This window comes from Pelobates fuscus, chromosome 3 (assembly GCF_036172605.1).
Source record: "Pelobates fuscus isolate aPelFus1 chromosome 3, aPelFus1.pri, whole genome shotgun sequence".
NCBI classification, from domain to species: domain Eukaryota; kingdom Metazoa; phylum Chordata; class Amphibia; order Anura; family Pelobatidae; genus Pelobates; species Pelobates fuscus.
In genome coordinates this window covers 107326696-107347394 of record NC_086319.1, presented here as the reverse complement: position 1 = coordinate 107347394, position 20699 = coordinate 107326696, and the positions used below count along the sequence as shown (strand labels likewise).

At 38.2% G+C, this 20699-nt stretch overlaps 1 protein-coding gene across 1 annotated transcript in view; it reads right to left on the bottom strand.

The window, feature by feature from the left end:
* The window catches only part of NDFIP1 (Nedd4 family interacting protein 1), a 50116-nt gene that overhangs the window by 9828 nt on the left and 19589 nt on the right, over nucleotides 1-20699 (bottom strand). Inside the window, exons 2-6 of the mRNA XM_063447404.1 lie at nucleotides 13250-13337; nucleotides 12199-12329; nucleotides 10830-10917; nucleotides 8055-8179; nucleotides 5743-5809 (exon numbers count right to left, since the gene is read on the bottom strand). Of these exons, the coding sequence (XP_063303474.1) occupies nucleotides 5743-5809; nucleotides 8055-8179; nucleotides 10830-10917; nucleotides 12199-12329; nucleotides 13250-13337 (499 nt within the window). The remainder of the gene's footprint in view (nucleotides 1-5742; nucleotides 5810-8054; nucleotides 8180-10829; nucleotides 10918-12198; nucleotides 12330-13249; nucleotides 13338-20699) is intronic.

The window sequence follows — 20699 nt, the reverse complement described above, 5'->3', positions numbered from 1 at the left end:
TTTCCAGTTATGAAGTCCAATGGCTGCAGAAAGTAGTTTATGTGCAATCCCACATTTGGGAAAGTTACTGCCAGAGTCCATCGCACTGATCTATAAATATAAGCTCAGAAACCAAAAGATTTTGTACAAATTGTATACCCAGGTGCTACGTTGCCAGTTAATTCCGAAAAATGCTTATCTGTTAAAGGAAGTCTAGGATACATTTTGTATTCTAAACAGTTAAAAAGAAAGTATTTAAGACTATAGAAATAGAGTAACAGGTTAGGGTGTTTTTTTAGGCAGTGTACTCCTCTCTATTTACGTGTGGTCCTAATTTACTAAAATGCTACATTTGATGTCAGATTGTGCTGCCATTACAATATAATGTAAGTTTGGACTTCTAAAACCCACTTAGTTCATTGATAATCAGATAAATTAAATATCTTAAGTTGAAGTGTCCTTCTTCTGCACAGAAACATGTGAAATCATATCTCCACAACTATCCCAGAGATCCTAGCTTGACATGCAAATGAGCGTGTTAGACTTCACTCTTCAGTTCCGCAGTTACCCTTAGCAATGGATGTGGTTTAAACACAACACACTGGGAACTCTGATATAGTTGTGGCAACATGATTTCTCAAGGACACTTTAAAAATCCAACTTGAGATATGTGGGAGATGCACAACAGTAAAAAAAACGGTGCGTAGTTGTATTGTCCATGATTGCACCGCAGAGTTAGGAAAACATGCCAGACTCCAATGAAATGTTTTAATCCTCTTCTGCATTTTAATTCACGTTATGAACAATATGGGTTATGCAATAGTCCGTGCTTTTTGGCTAGAGATACAGCAATTAGTCTTGCCTAAAACACATGGTTCACCTTCCCTAGTACCCGTGAATCTTCTGCCCAGTAATACTTGATTAATTCTGGAAAGCTTGTCGCTAATGCAGTATATGTGTTGCATAAGTAGAAAGAGCTGGTTTAAAGTTTTGAGGGTTTTTTTTGTTTGTTTTTGTTTTTTGAGACATAAAATTGTCAAATTTTAAGAAACTTACAGTTATGGGAAAGAGTACACCCTCTTTGAATTCTATTGTTTCACATATCGGGACATAAGAGTCATCCGTCCCTTAGCAGGTCTTAAAGGAACACTATAGGGTCATGAACACAAACGTGTGTCCTGACCCTATAATGATAAACCCACCATTTAGGTGGCTTGCACCCCTTAACCCCTTTCCCATAGGGAAAGCATTGGGTTGGCTAAAAATCGGCAAGGGGGCAGGCCATATGACGTTATGGACAATCAGCACCTCCTCATAAAGATGCATTGAATCAATGCATCTCTATGAGGAAAAGTGCTGCTTTTTCGGCAGCGCTGACCCGGGAAGCAGCTCCAGTGGCCATCTGAGAGGCGGCCTCTTGGAGGTGTCGCTAGAGGCAATGTAAACACTGCCTTTTCCTCTGAAAAGGCAGTGTTTACATGAAAATGCCTGCAGGTAATAATTATACTCACCAGAACAACTACATTGAGCTGTAGTTGTTCTGGTGACTATAGTTTCCCTTTAAAATTAGTTAATACAACCTCAGATGAACAACACATGACATGTCATTACACAGTTTTATGGTTTATCTAACAAAAATACACAAGTTTTGAAGCTTTCTTGTGAGGTGTTTGCGGAGATTTTGGAGACTTCAGAAAACAGACGAGGGACATGCATACAAGCCAAAACAACAGAGTTGAATGATTTTTAGACAAAATTAACTGGGTTAGTAAATTTGCAATGCACTTGTTGATCTAGAAGTTGAGTGTATATAATTATTTGTGCGTCTTCACGAACGTTCATACGTAAAAAATAAGCATTAATGTCACTTTCAAGCGGTCAGAAACTCGCTCTAGATACACTTTGACCAATTTGTTAAACACACTGAATAGTAGTTTAATCTCCACTGTTAAAAAGATTAACATGGTAACTGATTGACATTCCTTGTTCGAAAATCTTTGTTTAAACCACAGTTTCAGTAAAAAAAAGTGTTACAGTGCTTTAGAATGTATAAATTATTGGCCTCTGACTACATACAAGCAGCTCTTTGTACAAGTGTGATTAATTTAATCTGGGCTACACTAAATCGTATGACCAAACCTGCTGCTCTTAGGGGTGTCCACAGAAAAGCTTTCAAGTTGGGCAGGTAGCAAAGCTATTATCTAAAAAAGACATTATTTACAACACGGGAAGGGCACTGTTCAGGGCATCTCTTGCCCGCTATTGCCCAATGTTGCACTGGAACACTATGGAATAAAACGTTTAATGATTATTGTTTGAGCTAACAGAGCTTTCACGAATAACAATTGCTCTCCATAACAATGCCACTTGTTAGCTACACAGGGAGCTTGACCAATTTAGACCAGCTGATGCAGTTTAAAAAACAAACAGCCCCAATAACATGCAATTGTAAACATTTGTAATGCTGAAATTTATCTTTTAAAAGCCATTTTGACCTATCATGCACTTATTTTCGTCTACCGGTATCAAAATGAACTCATAGTGCTCAGCACAGAAAGAGTAGGACTTACACTATAAAACATTCTTACCACAAGGTTTGGCACTATAAGCATGTGATTGTCAATGGAAGTCTGTATCTTTATTGGGTTTTATTCAGTGTAAAAAAAAAATATTTATATCCTTGAGTTAATTTAACAGGTCACACAGATGAATGGGGGGGAAAGGGGAGAAAGAGGGATGTGTTGTGCCCTATATAATCTGCACCTGCTGCCTGAGTATATAAACTAGGACAGATTCCAGGCTGATGTAGAACTAAAAACGTATATGATGCTTTACCAGAATCATGGAAGGTTTAGCTCTACTACAGCTGGGCATCTACCTTCTGGCCATCATTACCCTGGACTCAGACATCCTCAAAAGTGTTCATCAGCAGCCTAAACTTTTATCAATCTGTGTGACCATCTAACATGGCCACCCACTAGTTTGGTTACAAAAAGACGTGCACCATCTCTTGCATCTAGTTTCCAACATCTGCTGTGGCATCCCATGGTACCTACTTCTGAAGAATCTGTGGTGAGCAAGCATTGCTTCATTTCAAAGTACCATAGGTCTTATAAAAATGTACGAGAAGAACTTATAACTAACATAACTAACTGTATTGGCGTAACAAAGACTGAGCCCTGCAGTAAGTCTTCATACATTCCTATTATATTGCTCCAACAAATCCTAGTATAGACTGTAAGCTCATTTGAGCAGGGCCCTCTTCAACTTATTGTTTCTTTAAGTTTTGTAATGGTCTCATTTATTGTTAAATCTCCCCCTCTGGTAATATTGTTAAGCACTACGGAATATACTGGCACTATATAAATATCGATAATAAATAATAATAATAATAGTCTGTATGGTAGCATGTCTTTTTTATTTCTTTATTTCACTTCAAATAGCTGCTACATTAGAGTTAAATTAATGAAAAATAGGATGGAAAAAAAATAAAAACATCTAAATTTGCAATTATATTACATAGCTTCTTACTCCTATACAGATGTATAAAAACATTAAATTGAATTTAACTGTAAGGAACAGTTTTCTCCACTAGAGGGCTCTAGTGCTAACAGAATTGCAACGACAAAGAATAGTTTGGTGGAGGCTTACAGGATATAAATAGAAAATATTTACTATACTAGCAGTATTAACAGTAATATTTACTGTTCTAGAGTAAGCAAAGAACAGAGGGTAAAGTGCTCAGTGGAGCCTGATAACTTGGTTGTATATTGGGCGTTTCTTTAACAATGATGTTAGGAGTGATTTAATTTCAACCATTCCAAGACAGTACTATCCCAGCTTTGCAGTAAAAAAAATGGCCCGTTATGGCCTGTATTCCTTGTGTTTTTTTTTTATTTTATTCAAAGTGTACAAAGGTGATCTTGGGGCTTCTCACCCTCACAAGCACCTGCATAAATGTGGTTTCCATCAAGTTCACCTTTGCTAGATTTAGGGCTGCTTTCCAATCTGTTTTTATTTTCATCAGACCAAACTTTTTGGAGGGAGGGAGAGAGGGAGATGTGAAACCAAAGATGGCTAGTGCTGCACTCCCCTGAACATGTATGTATTATAGGGTGCTGCTGGTGCAGGGGCAAATATATACAACATACAAATATATCTTGTTTTGAGGGATAACTTCTTGCATTAACCATATTATCTATTCATGATTTGCACAGTATGTTCTAACACTTTAAATCTTTTAACCCGTTTTATAACTGGCACAGAAAACAGAAAATAAGTGGAAGCTCACTAGGACATCCAAAATGCCTACAGCAAAATATCACAGGAGGTGGACAACAGTATACTATTCAGACTACCTTGCTAAACCAGTTTGGTTTTCTTCAAGTGACAGATCTGCCTTATTGCACCAGGAAATTTGGTCTCATATTTCTACACCATTGCTCGACTATTTCTAGATGTTTACTGGTCAAGCCTGCTGAACCCTGAGTCTTGTTAGACTGTAATCTATCATAAATTAAATAATGAAGGAAGCCTCTTGTTAGAGAACCTTAAAGGGACACTGTAGGCACCCAGACCACTTCTGCTCATTGGAGTGGTCTGGGTGCCAACTCCCACTACCCTTAACCCTGCAAGTGTAATTATTGCAGTTTTTCATAAACTGCAATAATTACATTGCAGGGTTAACTCCACCTCTAGTGGCTGTCTACTAGACAGCCACTAGAGGTCACTTCCTAGTTTCTAGCACAGGTTTCCTGTGCTAGAGCGTCGCTGGACGTCCTCACGCTGTGTGAGGACCTCCAGCGTCGCTATATTCCCCATAGGAAAGCATTGAAATGATTTTTCAATGCTTTCCTATGGGGAGACGTAATGCGCATGCGCGGCATTTATGCGCATTAGGTCTCCTCGGCCGGTGGGCGAGATTAGTCTCGCCCACCGGCCGACGTAATCACCAGGAGGAGCGTCACGGAGGCGGAGACAGCGGCGAGGGACATCGCCGCTGTCCCAGGTAAGTCACTGAAGGGGTTTTCACCCCTTCAGTAACCGGGGATTGGGGGGTGGGAGGGAGAGGGACCCTCCAGTGCCAGAAAAACTGATCGTTTTTCTGGCACTGGAGTTTCCCCTTTAATAAGATTCCAGATCACATAGATAAAAGGATTTTTAAGATACCAGACCATATATGTACTTGGAGTAAACATAGTTTAGCATACTAGAACCAGATTTTAGAATGTTCTACTACAGAATACACAATGAGATAGCTACACGGATGTGTAAACAGAATTTTAAATGGGAATATAGTCAAATTGATTGTGGATCATTTGTTGTACTATAAGAGGACATATAGTTCAATTTCATTTTAGTAACGTCCTGGCTGGGACACATGCTGAAAATCCACACTAAGTTTATTTAAGAACTCCTGGTATTCATTAACATACAAGGGACCCACAAGATAGAAAATTATCATAAAACACTGTTTAATGCTTTCAAGAGCTAAAATGATTAGATACTTATTGGGTTGCATTGCATGTTGATCTGTTTCATGAAAAGACCAACAGGAAATGTACTAAAGTGAGGATTCTAAGTGAATTTCAAATTCCAGGTTAAAACAGCAGAGTTGGAAAATTATTAAAGTGAGTTCTGGCCTTAAATTTGATTTTCACATTGAATTTGTACATTAGTAAATAACCCTGTAAGCATTGTTATACGTAAGGCCAAACAACATGAATGTGACAGACACAGTGTAGTTTTTTTACTTCTACTTACCCAGTACCAGGAACACCCACCACAGCCAATATTGACCATCGAAATATCCAGGGAAGTAGGTGGAAAACTACAAAAGAGAAAAAAAGCGTCACTAAAGTGAGTTGACATGTAATTTCCAGGTTACTTGAAAAACTAGAAGCCTGTCTCAAGGAAATGAGTCACAATTTGAATTATAGAAAAACTTGAGATTCCATATTAAAGATGCCATCAGACGTAAACCAACTGGGTTTAGCTAGAGGTGCAGTTTGGCAAAAGCTGCCAGTATCTGGTTAGTTTGCAGAAAAGACAGTGGGGGAATTACTGAACATTAGAAGCACTTATCCACCACCAGTCCTGTTTCTCCCCTCTCCCCCCATTTCTTGTCATTTTGGTCAAATATTTCATTAAAAAAGTAACATTAATTCTTCCTATAAGCAGCAATGTTACCAAATAATTCGATCATTTGAAAGCATTTTGTAATAAAAAAAATAAAAAAAATGTACATTCAAAATTGTAATTGACAATTGCTTTCAAAAATTGTAATAATTATGAACGGACTAATGTGAGCTAAGGAATGCATTAGTATTAGTACATAAACCATGCACATATCACTTTGATTAACATTTTTGTCTTTCCTTCCAGATCTGGCACCCTGATTTCATTCATGGGAGGAGCTCAGGTTTGAGGAAAAAAATTGATCTGGAGTTTAAAAAAAAAAAAAAAGTTGCGGCTATTTCCCATTGTCCTTAACTGCTTCTGATAAGAAAAAGTGTTTTTACAAAATGATTATTTTGTCTCCCAATGCATAAAGACAGTAACAGTTTTATACTTTAAAAAAAATGGATCATGTGCACAAAACTGGCACAAATGTGATCATCTTTATACCGAACTCCCAAACAAAATGTTAGCATTGATTGCTTTTCCTGATCTTTTCCGATAAATCTTTTCTTACTTGCAGATTTTAAGGCCATCTCAAGATGACACATTGGCCCTGATTTCCAGTATAGCTATGAGTTACATATTTATTTATTTATTTATTATTGCCATTTATATAGCGCCAACAGATTCCGTAGCGCTTTACAATATTATGAGAGGGGGATTTAACTATAAATAGGACAGTTACAAATAAACTTACAGGAACAATAGGTTGAAGAGGACCCTGCTCAAACAAGCTTACATTCTATAGATGCAGCCAGGAGGCCCACTGAAAGTGCTGCAAGTTAAAAGAAGTGAGATTCACCTGTTGCAAATAATATTTCTCCTAGTACCTCAGCTGTGATTAATTTATAAACATCCTCTAGTGGTATGTGCATTTTACATACAGGAAGGCAGCATTATTCCTGTATCTTAAAGTAAACTACATTGCATCCCTTTATGCTGCTAGCACAAAGATACCAGCCAAGATAAGAAACATAGCAGATGTGGGTACATCACCATGTGCTCGCAATGCCAAGGTTAAACAAGGAGCATTGTATGAATGCATTGCTTTCACAGCCCCCCGTGCATGCCACTTTGTAGAAGTCACTTGCAGGGTCTTTGTATATTTGGCCCTCCAGGGTGACAAGCATCTTTGTACTGCGGTTACACAGGGGAAAAGCTAAAGGGAGATATTCTTAACTGAGGATCTCTCTTGAGGGTGTCTATCTTCTTCCCAGGGTCCGTCTTCACCTCGTGGTGCTTCATTCACCTGGACGCAGTGTCACTATTTGCAGTATCCTTGATAGAACGTTGACAGTGAAAGTCCTGTCTCAACATTGTCCCTAGGACAAAGACCTCTGCACGTTGTATTTTGGTCATTTCTGATTGCACTGGCATATTAATGAAATTTCAGTTACTTCAATGCGAGTGTTCATGAAAAATGTATCTTTACATTTTTTTTTTTTTTTTTTTTTTAAATGTATAAGTAAATTTTTTTTAAAATACTCAACAGTGATAGTGTCATTATGTAAAAGGACCCACAGAGATTGCAACTGGAGGTCTGGTTATTATAAAAAGATGAATTCTGGAAGGTGGCAAAGTAGTTTTTTACTTCTCTTGTGAGGTTGCTACTTAATACACAGATTCTATCGGGGTCAGATTGTTTTTAAACTATTTTAATTATTCATTATTTTATATATGCAGTCTTTTTTATTTCTAGTAACGGTCCCGAAATCTTTAGATTATCATCATGATGATATACACACACAGTATATCTAAACTTGGTCTGTCGACAAATACTTGTATGTTGCATCTGGTCTTATCACAAAAATGCAGGATAAGTTATGAACAAACCTTTATTTAAATTCAAAAGTCATTGTATATTTATTTTCTAATATAGGAACCATTTAACTTACTCTGACAATTAGGATCCACTTAATCAATGAGAGGCCAAAACCAGAAATGGCTCCATATCTTCCAGCAGCTGAAGTTGTCAAACAAAATGAGAGGAAAAATCCAATCCAGTTAAAGAGGAATGCCACTGTAAAGACAGAAAATAGTGAATATTAATATTACATGTTTCAAAGATCCTATTTTCAAGACACATAATATAACCTTCCCTGCCCCAATTCCCACAGCACACCCTCCCTCTGTTTTGAGGATGTCTGAAAACTAGCAGCATGTGGTAAAGCAAAGATCAGAAATGGGGTGCATAACCATTTTATTATAAGAATAAAGAAAACTCTCACTCAATCTACATTAAATGGTTGGGATTAATCATTCCTTTAAGAGCCAGGTGCATGAACTGAGCAGCTAGTGAGATGGAAAATGGCACAGCAATGTACTAAGAGCAAACACTGTAAGGAAACCAGTCAATGAACTCCAATAAATTAAGATTCCTTAAAATAACAATGGCATTCAGTGCCGGATTTATATGTCCAGTTCCTGTAGGAACACCATTCTAAAGCACGCTCTGCCACTAGATGCATGCAGGATTAAAAATAATGTTAGAAGTGATTAGGGTGATTATATAGGGGTTAATGTCAGATTACACATGGTGTTTACTGTTGAAAGGATTAAAAGGATTTATAGGGTTATTGGCAAAGTTATTTTCATTGTAGATCTGCAGGAAACATTTTACATTGTGAATCAGAAAAAAAAAGTGTGCATCACTCAGTGCTGTCCTTGCTCCTCCTGCAAGGTATTTCGTGTGTTAGAGGCGGTTAGTGGGCAGATAGGAAGTCATCCCTTCCACTTCCTGTCCAGCCTCACACACACACACACAGACACTGGAGGAGCTGTGACAGCACTGAGCTTTACATCCTCTATTTCTGTTACTGCAGATCTGCTATCAATCACAGGAGGCTTAATAGACTGTAGGGGACACGTGGTACTTATCTAGCCCACCCAAAAGCACATTAGAAGTGTAGAAAAAAGGTGCCCCATGCTTCAGTAGGCAGGTGTCTACTCTGCCTAAGTGGAAATCCATCCCTGATGGCATTTCTAAGACACATTAAATCCTCCACAAAAGCTTTGTTTTTTGTTTTTATTAGAGGTATTTATGAATTATTTAATTCAAGGGAGGCAAAATAAAGACAACAACTACCAGTATTGTAAAACGGAATCCCCAATCTCCAGTTATATTATCAGTTAGAGATGTAAAGTTTTGGTTACCCCTAAAATAAGTAAATGTTTTTTTAGATGTCTATTAAGCTATAATGATGGAGTGAACACTCAATGCTCTTTTCTTACGGTCTCCAAAGTTTCATTTACAGTGTACAGATATAGGATTTCTTATTTGAATGTACTTTCTAAATTGATGATCATACCGTGGAAGAGCATTCCAGACTACATGTTTCTAGCACTCTAGCTATACTAGTATATGCAACACATATGTATGCGAAGGAGATGTACAACTGAGATACAGCAGCTAAAAAAAAACTAACAAAAAATAAAAGTGTAGGTACCAAGCTATACATTATCTGGCTTGTCTTTCAATGAGCACCGCCAATTGTGTCTATAAACCTGTAATTGTCTCCAATCACAATTATGTAACAATATTTGTATTAACCATTGCGATGGCTTACTGTAAACACAACAGAGGATGAGACTGTGTCACAATTATAATTTTTAAAAAAATATATATATCAGGAAGATATCCAAATGCAGATAACAGAAAACCAACTCTTATTTCAGTACATCACGGATAGCTAATTTAGGTGCAGCATATTAACTAATACAGTGGGTTGGGTTATCACTAAACAAAACGTCACCCACATTACATGAAACAATGCAAATAAACATGCATGTATTCTATTCCGTTTCCTAGCAATTCCTAGCAAACCAATACAGTAGAGGCAGGGAAACACTAGGATATCAGTGCCCACACCAGCTCTGGCTGCCTGGGTCAGCTCACTAAAATATTTAAAAGGCAGAGTGAGCAGGAAACTTCACGTCATCCCCATGTGCGGCTCTTTGGCATACCTACATCAGCCCTGCAACAAGGAGCTGGGCAGAGCAGCGCATTAACCCCTTTCTGCCTGGGCTGGATCCTTAATACAAAGGTGACCATCAGACTCTGCACCTCCCTCCTCACTGCCAACAGAGGTAAAGAACAGCAAGGGAGAAGGTGAAAGGGGTTTCCATTACATGAATACATGTATGTTGCTAGAGGTGTGTGTTGAATCTGTGTGGAAAGGCCAGATTAGTTGGTGGTGTGAGAAGCGGGGGAGTGCCAGCAAGGGTTACAACAATCATAAACAGTGTTTTATTGAAAACATTTATTTTTTGTTGGAGTAACCATTTAAGGCGACAGTTAATTTTTGTTTTAGATTTTACTTTTTTTTTTCCCTACTTCAGTCCGACACCAAAGGATTTCTGAGACTGTTTTCTTATGAACTGGGATACAGAAAAGGCTTTTCTCTAAATGTACAAAGACTGATGTAAAATAAGCTTCTTAGTCTCTCTCTCCCCCTCCCCACAGTGCAGCCAGGGATGAGACTTCTTATTCGTAGTTATATCACAGAGGCACACGCTTTAAGGTTTAGTCTCCAGCTGCAACCAAGCAATAGGGGAAACAAAGACACTTGATTTTTAGGTTATCTTTTTGTTTTTTAATAATTTATACTAACCCTTAAGTCACAAATATAACATCTCTCCATTAATTTTCTAAATGTATTTGTTCTACTTACTGAAGAATGTGAGCATGAAAATGCCATCATTTCCTATCCTTAGTTGATCTGCATCATCAAAGTCATCACGCGCCACAAAGTCGTCATCCTGGCATTGAACAAACACATATTACAGAAGAGCCACACTTTGTATAGCATATCAAAAGAAATGGGATACCCCATGCATAAAAAGGTTAAAAAGGAAAGCACATGGAAGGTTGAGTTATTGACAAGCTTATATATGTGACCACTTGAGAGGAGGATACCATGTTATCTAATTTGGCAAACGAATATTTGTGTGAAATCAAAATTTGTATCGCTGATCAGCTTTGTAATCTTCAGTACCAGTCCAATAAAATATATTAACTATTGATATGTCCATCATCAGATCCATGTCAGCTTGAAAGGGGGTAACTGCTTTCTATATTCTAGAAGTGAAATTGTATCCGGTTCGTGACAATCCATGCAAAAGCTTTCTTCCACCAATAAAGGAATCGGTAACTACATACAAGAAAAAAAACAACTCAAATGGACATTAAAGGGGCATTGGAAACATTCATGTAGAAACAGTCAACTGATATGCATTCACCATCCTGCATTTTCACAAGAGTTTTATTCTCATGCACACAAAATGGCCAAGAATACTACATCATGCACACATACACACGCTAACACTTGTACAGAAAGTCAGGAAAGGTCCAGAACTGGTTTAGAGATCTCAGCCACTTTTTGAATGATGTGGAAGATCACAGCTCAAGGATATGTTTCAAAACAGGGATTTAAAGGTTTGCATACATCTAATGTATTAAAAATGCATGAATTAAAGACCCCTTGTTCATATGCATTGCAAAAGCAGTAAGAGTAGGAAATACAAATATATAAATTAGATATAAGCTTAGTAGCCAAAGATACATTTTCTACACATTAAACAAGACCCAGAAGGAGTAAAGTCACCAACTACATACTAAAAAACTGCTTCTTATATAATGGCAATCTAACCTACAGTACCTACAATAATAAGAAACAGAGGGGAGATCTATTAAAACACAACTTTAAATCTAGGAATCAACTAAAACACTTCTCATACCTCCGACGACACTGGAAAGAAATCATCAAACGCATCCAACCTTTCTCTGTGCTGTGTAAGGGCAAATCACATCAAAAAGAAAAGGGCATGTTCAACATAATCCTGCTATTTTAAGTTTGTTGGGTTGTTGTTTTTTTGCAATTCTGTAGAAAGGTTATGTTAGCCATGTCTGAGGGTAATTTCAAGGCATAACAAAGGCAATTTAAAATGTAACCACTTCATTGGGTTGCCAGTATATCCAACTGGGCTTGCTCATGTATAAAGCACAATCGGTAATTTAAAGCACAATAATTGAATACTTACTCTTCCAGGGACAAGGGGTATGGTGGCTTCTGCTTTGGTCCTCTCGGCTTCATCATAACTGGGAAGTGATGTGGCAACATTATATGAGGGAGGCTTTGGGAAACCTGGCTCGTCTTTGTAATCGAAGAATGCTTGTGAAAGAAGAGTATAAAAAGGAGTATTATGTGAAAATCTTGACTAGTAAAACGAAGCATGTTACCATTTAAAAGCTCAAATAAAGTAAATAAAATTATAAAACATTTTCATTTGTAAGAAGGAAATAAAAATAATTTCTACCTAAAAATAACAAAACAAAAAAAAACTGTCATGCAAGCACCTATGATACAAGAAAGCATAAAGTCAAAAGACATCCATTTTGTAAAGGGTTACTCCACCCACCATGACCACTTCTGCTTTTATAGGTGGTCACAGTGGAAGGAGTCTGTACGTGCAGCATTTCCGAATGCTTGAAATGAAAAGATATTTGCACTTTTGTGCCGGGGACAAGTTACACCCCTTGTACACAATACTTTGGCAGCTCAGAACTCTGTTCCAGGCTGCCAGATGTCAATTCTGTGCAAAATGTTAGGTCTCCCCTCCATCCTTCCTACACTAAAGCCCTGTAGCGATTACTCACCTCGTTTGAGCTGCGCGTTCCAACCACTATAAATAAAAATTAAGATTATACCTGAGTTATCTTGAATTGATATTTGTCTAGATGTTTGGTTAGAGCGGCTTTATCCTCAGGACCATGTGTCCTGCAACACGTTTTCTCGAGTTTACGTCTTGCTCTCCTTTTTCTGATTGTGTTATCAAACAACAGTGCGTTGTTAAATTCATATTTTATGTCATCGATAAGAAACAGCCCAGTACACAAGTGCACACCCTGCTGAACATATTTGTACTGCTTCCTAAAGAGGTTGTACATATATGAACACACACTGCACTCCAATTGAAAGTGGAGAAGTGGAAAAAATATCAACATGCTTGCTGGCCTCGGCATAGGTAGTTGTGGAAGTAGCAGATCCCTGCATTTTGAGAAATACATTTGAAGACAAGAATTTGAACTAACCTGCATTTTCCCCAGCAATACTGCTGTAGGGTGGAGGAGAATCTACTGCTGCCTGGGGATTTTCTACAGGTTCCTCTTCATTTTGTAGCTGCATAAAAACACAAAAAATAAATATATATATACAACCATCTATGAATACATGGAGTAAGTGCAAAGAATTGACAATTGACAAGAAAGCGTGCATAAATTCTATTATTTTTATTTCCGTTAGTGGCATGGTAAAGTACACATATGGGTCATGGTAACATCATGGCCAGGTTAGGGCAGTTAGCAAAATAATACCAAGCAAAAGTCATACTGGTGGAGAAAGAAAAGAAAAAAGAAAAAAATAATAAATGATCTAAAATAGCAATGATCATATTGAAAACAGTCAACTGGTCAGGATCAAACTAAAAATAAGGTCTTAGAACCTTAATAAAAATAATTGTCATTAAATTGCAACATTTTTATTAGCACAATCACATAGCTTTCAAATTAACTATATTCATGAACATAAACAGTCCATTAACCCACTCCCTACTCTACTACATTAACACCACTCCATTATCTAGGTTCTAGTCCATTATTGAAAGCTCTTGCATTTTAACCCTGAGCACTTAGCTGCTAAAAGCTTCCCCAAACTCCGGCCTTCCAGATGTTGCTGAACTACAACTCCCATGATTCTCAGCCTATTTTATTCATAGAATCATGGGAATTGTAGTTCAGCAACATCTGGACGGCCGGAGTTTGAGGAAGCCTGTGATAAATGAACTATAGCTGCCAATCAATCACTTGATCTTTCCATTCATCTCGGAGTTCCAGAAACTACTTAACTAGGAGGCAAGTGATGCAGCACAAAAAACAAAACAAAAAAAAAACATGGGGGGGGGATGGTAGAGGGGCGATTGAACTGGTAAACTGTGGGGATCCCACTGCACGACACACTGTCTAAACTCCCAAGGTGTCTTGTGACAGTCAGGAGGAGACTTTTGACATCCTTTGAATGTCACAACAACATTTAATTCCTGTTTGCAGATGATAATTCAGCAGTGTGACAAATAAGGAAGTAATTTACTGTATGTTCTTTAGCACAAGCGTTCAATTTTCTGCAGGAGCCAAAACAGATCTGTAAGTGCCAAAACATTGTTTTTGCTTACTTTTTCCTCACTTCATTTGCCTCTGTCCTAATTGTTTTTGAATCGTGTTTTTCAGTACTCTGTAGAGCCCAGATTACTCTTAAACAGTTTCCCCAACTAATAAACACAAACACACAAAATACACTTCCTTTGCCAGCTAAATTTTCTTATTTCATACTGTCATTATGCCATCTTTAACAATCCATATTAGTCAGCCTCTTCCACTCTACACCAATCTACTTAACCTCTCACTCTAAGTCTACATGCAGTACCCCTTCCAGGTCTTTTTTTTCCCCCCCATTCTTTATGCAGAGTTTCAATAATTACATATAGCATGAGAGAAAACGATATACATTTTTTGTGAACCAGATAAAAAAAAAAAAGAGAGAGAGAAATACAGGCTAAGCAAACACACTCCATTGATTTTCTTAAAGAGACGTTTTGACAACGTACCTAGTCAGCCTGGGCTCCTGAAGAAGGTTTAGCTTATTAGTTTTATTTGATTTCAGTTATTTTGTTTAACCCCTTAGTGACAAGACCGTTTTTCAATGTTCTTACCGTTAAGGACCAGGGCTGTTTTTAGCTGTAATTTTCCTATTACTTATCTACTGTACCCACACATTATATACACAGTTTTTTAGGTAGCTGCACTTACGGATTTTAAAAGTCCAAAATGTATTGATAAATGTTTAAAAACAAACGATCAACGTTTCAGACCTTGATAAAAGTCCTACGGGGACTGAAACGTCGACTTGATTGTCTTTGAATTTTGGCACCATAAATTCATTATATTTTTCGTATGAAGACCTCCCGAGTGCACTCTTTTCCATTGGTATAAATTGAAGGCTGAGGTAGCACCGAGGCAAGCACAAGACCGGTAACATTGAGTGCGGGACATTTAAAAAAAAAAATATATATATATATATATATGTCAAAAAAACAGGGTCGACGTTTCAGTCCACCGTTGTGAACTTTCTTCAGGACTCTTCAGAACCTTCTTCTTTCTGATGTCCTGAAGAAAGTTCACAACGGTGGACTGAAACAACGACCCTGTTTTTTTGACACCCTGGAATAAAAGGTTTTTACTTTTTACCTATTGAAGTCCTTGAGTGCTAGCTTTTCTCATATGTTGTATACTTGTGCGAGAGAGAGAGAGAGAGAGAGAGAGAGAGAGAGAGAGAGAGAGAGAGAGAGAGAGAGAGAGAGAGAGAGAGAGAGAGAGAGAGAGAGAGAGAGAGAGAGAGAGAGAGAGAGAGAGAGAGAGAGAGAGAGAGAGAGAGAGAGAGAGAGAGAGAGAGAGAGAGAGAGAGAGTCCATTTATTATTTCAGTTCACAGCTGTGAACGTTCCTCAGGACACACAGCTGTGAACTGAAACGTTGACAATTTGAATTAAATGCCTATTATTTTTTACGTTGAAGTCCTTGAGTGTTAGCTTTCTTCTGGGAGGCTATATTTATGTGCAGCTGAGCACCGGGCCAAAACTTAAAGGAGAGCTGGAGTGCAAAACTCCCATCGAATTGTATGTGTATATAATAAAAACACACACTTTTTTTCCCCCCTAACAAAAATACAATTCTTAAAAGGAACACTATAGTCACCAGAACCACTACAGCTTAATGTAATGGCTCTGGTGTATATAGCCTGTCCCTGTAGACTTTTCTATGTAAAAGCTGCCTTTTCAGAGATAAGGCAGTTTTTACGTCACTGCGTAGTAACACCTCTAGTGGCTGTCACTCAAGACGACCACTAAAATGTCTCCTATCTTCATCCACAATATGCAGCACCTACACTCAGTCTCCACGCTCTGCATGGAGGTGCTGAACATTCCCCATAGAGATGCTTTTAATGCATCTCTATGAGGAGATGCTGATTGGGAATTAATAATCTCAGCTACATTCTACAGAATGTTTTCAATGCAGAAAAGATGTGCAGATGTGACAGATACTACTCTATCCCATCTCTGCTGAATCAACAAATGAGCAGTAAACCAGGAGGCTTGTATAATAAATGGACTTCAGTTATGTCCTAGGTTGCCTATACGGTGTTGCAGCCACTGCATGAAGCTATTCTACATAACCGCTAAATAATTATCAATTCAACTTCCATAACAATTAAACCATAAAATGAATTTCTAAAAGATACAGATTTTCCGCTGCTAATAATGCAAGGTTTATTAGATATGCTCAGGGCACTTACAAAAACCCTTTGAGTTTAATGCAAACTCACAAACTTTAAAATGTATCTTTTTATTGTATCCCTTTATTTATTGTACGTTAATCTGCTGTGGCCTCTCCAATCCACTGATGGTGAGTGGTGAAGCATTTATGAAATGTTTCTTTTTTTATTTACAGAGATTAAGAAAACAGCAAGATGTAGTAGTTGCAGTGAGTAAAGTATCCCTTTAAGAATTTCCATTTATCAGATGTTCCCCCCCATCCCCACTAAGCGGCGCGCGAGGGAGCTGAGAAGGACAATCAGAGCTCCCTCGCTGCCTACTCTGCCTGTCCGCCCCCTGCCTGCCCGACCAGCAGCCCTACTGGACAGGTAAATAATCCACTCCAGGTCTCCCAGAGAGGCTGGGTGGATTTAAAATAATAAAAAAAAATTAAAAAAAATGTGAGTGTTGGGAGAAATGTGTATGCGTGTGTATGTGTATGTGTATATGTCGGTCAGTAAGTGCGTGTGTGGGTCAGTCAGTGAGAAATGTGTATGTGTCTGTAAGTGTGTGTGTGTGTGTGTGTATATGTCGGTCAGTAAGTGCGTGTGTGGGTCAGTCAGTGAGTGTCCAAGTAATCGTGTGTGTGTGTGTATATGTCATTGTATATGGGAGTGTGTGTCTGTCAGTCAAATTGCGGCCTTGACAGGAAGGGGTGGGGAAAATGTAAATAAGGGTAGGGGGTGCCCGAGCACCGTCCTGCCTAAGGCAGCACAAATCCTAAATACACCACTGCCCAAACCACCACAACTGTTCAAAGTCCAACAAAATAGAAATTTCTCTGTGCATATAGTGCATTTAGATAAAATTGTTATTTTATTTTTTAATGCTTTATTTTTGCTGTGCAAAAGGTTTAAAACAGGCCTGTAATGCCTTGATACTGATTGCAGGCAATGCAAGTCACACAACATTATGACATGGAATAAAGCTGCACAGTTTTTGTAGAATATACATGGTCATGAAAAATACATCAGTAGATATGCAAGTACAGGGAGATAACTATATATTTTAATAAACTTTGAAATGTTATTAAAGACCAGAGAATCACAATTTTTCACCACCATAACCTATTTGAATTTTGAGAGATAGAGATTATATATATATATATATATATATATATATATATATATATATATATATATATATATATATATATATATATATGAAAAAGCCTTGCACTCCAACTCACTTGTTTGTAGACCCGGTGCTCGATTGCACTAATAGATATAGGTAAGAGAAAATCAGCACTCCCAGGATTTATACGAAAAAGAAATTTAGGTCTTTATTCCAACAGCCAACGTTTCAGTTCCACTAGGGAACCTTCATCAGGACAGAATAATAGGTATTCTGTCCTGATGAAGGTTCCCTAGTGGAACTGAAACGTTGGCTGTTGGAATAAAGACCTAAATTTCTTTTTCGTATAAATCCTGGGAGTGCTGATTTTCTCTTACCTATATATATATATATATATATATATACACACACACACACACACATGTATACACATACATATACACACACACACACGTATTTGTGTAGAATACATTCAAACTATGGTGTCACTAGATGGAATTGATTCTTCATGTCGAACGTTGTCACACAATATATGAGAACGCCAAATGTTCACTTCCTACAATGCAGGCAGCTCCGATGTGATCTCTGGGAGTGCTGAAAATGGTGTCGCTGCTTCCAAAACTTCTTATAGAGAAACACTGGATTCAATGCTTCTCTACAAAAAGCATTTGAGTAGAGGAAAATGACACTTGCCATGCATGTGCTTTTTGCCTACTATGCATGTGATTGGACACTGGATGTGAAGTCATCATGCTTGATGACCACAAAGGAGGTGGATTGGGCTGCTGTGCTGACACCGTCTCGGCGCTTTATTAATGGTAAGTAAAGGGTTGTTTTATTTAGACTTTCAAATGGCAAAGGGTGGCTGAAATCCACATGATCTCACAAAGTGGTGCATGTGCTGCTTATTATGTGGGGGAATACAAGTGAGAATATCAAGAGAACACACACACACACACACACACACACACCTTTCATCTGCATGCTTAAACTAGAGTCTATAATAGTTAAATAAAAATGTGTTTTCCTAGTCTCATGAAAATAAATAATCACAAGTTGTTTAAATATCTTAGATGGTCTTTTTGTATTTTCACATTTATTTTCCTTTGTGTATAGAACAGTTGTGTAACGTATGCATGCGTCAAGGATAGACCTGTGAGATTTTGAGTGCTCTGTATTCCTTTTCCACGAACTCCAAGGCTGAAAGGTTTTGTGACTAGTTACCAACTCCCATGTGGGGCAAGACAACACATTGCTGACGTAGGAATTTCCAGGTTAGTGGGCATTTTATTAGATCCAACCATAAGCGGAAATAAACCAAGAAAGGATTTTGAAAATGTTGAAACTGCAGCCATCTACTAGAATAGGTAAAAAAAAAAAAAAAAAACACACAATACACACAGAGCTTTATTTCTAAGCCTAAAACAGAGCAATTATTTCCTACAATGCCTCAGATTGTGCCTGTAAAACGAGCGTTCGCCATTTATGTATTATGAATGATGTCGCATTGCCTTGTAGTCTTGACTAATAAGCAGCATGATCTAAGTGTGAAGTATTTCTCTTGCTGCTGTTCCCAGGCCTGCTTGTAATGCTGTCTCTGTAGTCTATGTGACAAGAGATCTCACCAGGTTACTGTGGAAACGTGACGTTTGTATATGAAGCTACCTTAATGAGAAGCAGATAAAAGTGTCTTAAAAATGGAGACACGTTTACTTCCCATTTGTGTCATAGCACACGACACAGGATATTTTGAAACATATTGAGTTCATATTTTAAAATGGGGATTGACCAATTATCGGTTTTACCGATATTCTGTATTTTCGGCAATATCGGTATCGGCCAATAAAGATACAGATATTGCCGATAATACATACCAGGACTGCCGGGCCCATTACAAGCCCGGCGGTCCTGGGGGGGCCAGCAACAAGCTGTGACTTACCTTTGCAGCAGCTCCCTACAGCTCCCTGTGTAAATCTCGCGACACCTGCGGCCGTTAGAGTGTTGCCATGGGTTACCATGGCAACGCACCGCGCGGCACGCAGGCCGCAAGATTTACACAGGGAGCTGCTGGAAAAGTATGTCACAGCTTGCTGCCGGCCCCCCACTGCACATCCATGCCACTAGACCACCAGGGAATGACATAGCCCCCCTCCCTGGCCAGGTAACAAGCAGGGAGGTGGGGAGACAAAAAATTTAAATAAAACAAATATTAAACACTAAAATAAAAAATGCCCTCCCTCTCCCCCTATTTTACACAAATCACCTCCCTTCAGGAACACACACACACACTGCATTATATACACACATACACTACGTATATAATGCAGTGTATGCACATAATGTAGTATGTGTATATAGTGTAGTGTGTGTATATATAATGCACACACACACACACACACTACACTGTATTCATTATATATACACACACACTATACGCACACTGCATTCACTACATTAACTATACACACACACACAAACACACACTGCGTTCGCTATACACACACACACTGCGTTTGCTATACGCACACTACACAGTACATTCACTATACACACACACACTACACAAACACACACACTCTGCATTCATTATATACACACTACACAGTCACTGCATTAACTATACATACTACACAAACACACCCTGCATTCATCATATACACACTACTCAAATACACACCGCTCCCCTGTCTAAACACACTGCATCCACTACATGTGCATTTACCTTTAGAAATAGTTTATTTTTTCAAAATGGTAAATGTACAGAATATCGGCTATCGGCTATCGGCATGAAAGTTCACAGATTATTGGTATCGGCTCTAAAAAATTAATATCGGTCGATCCCTATTTTAAAAGCAGTTCAATCGTTTTTTGTAAAGACGTAATGTCCCTCGTTGAGCTGGTCAGAGTTCCCTCTCCAAAAGCATTTACTGGGGCAAGAGTTTACAGCAGTGAGTAATGCAGCGGACATAAGCAAAAAGAAACGAGCAGCAATTCTGGATATTTGCACTATAAAAACATAAAACTACTGCATACAGTATGATGAGA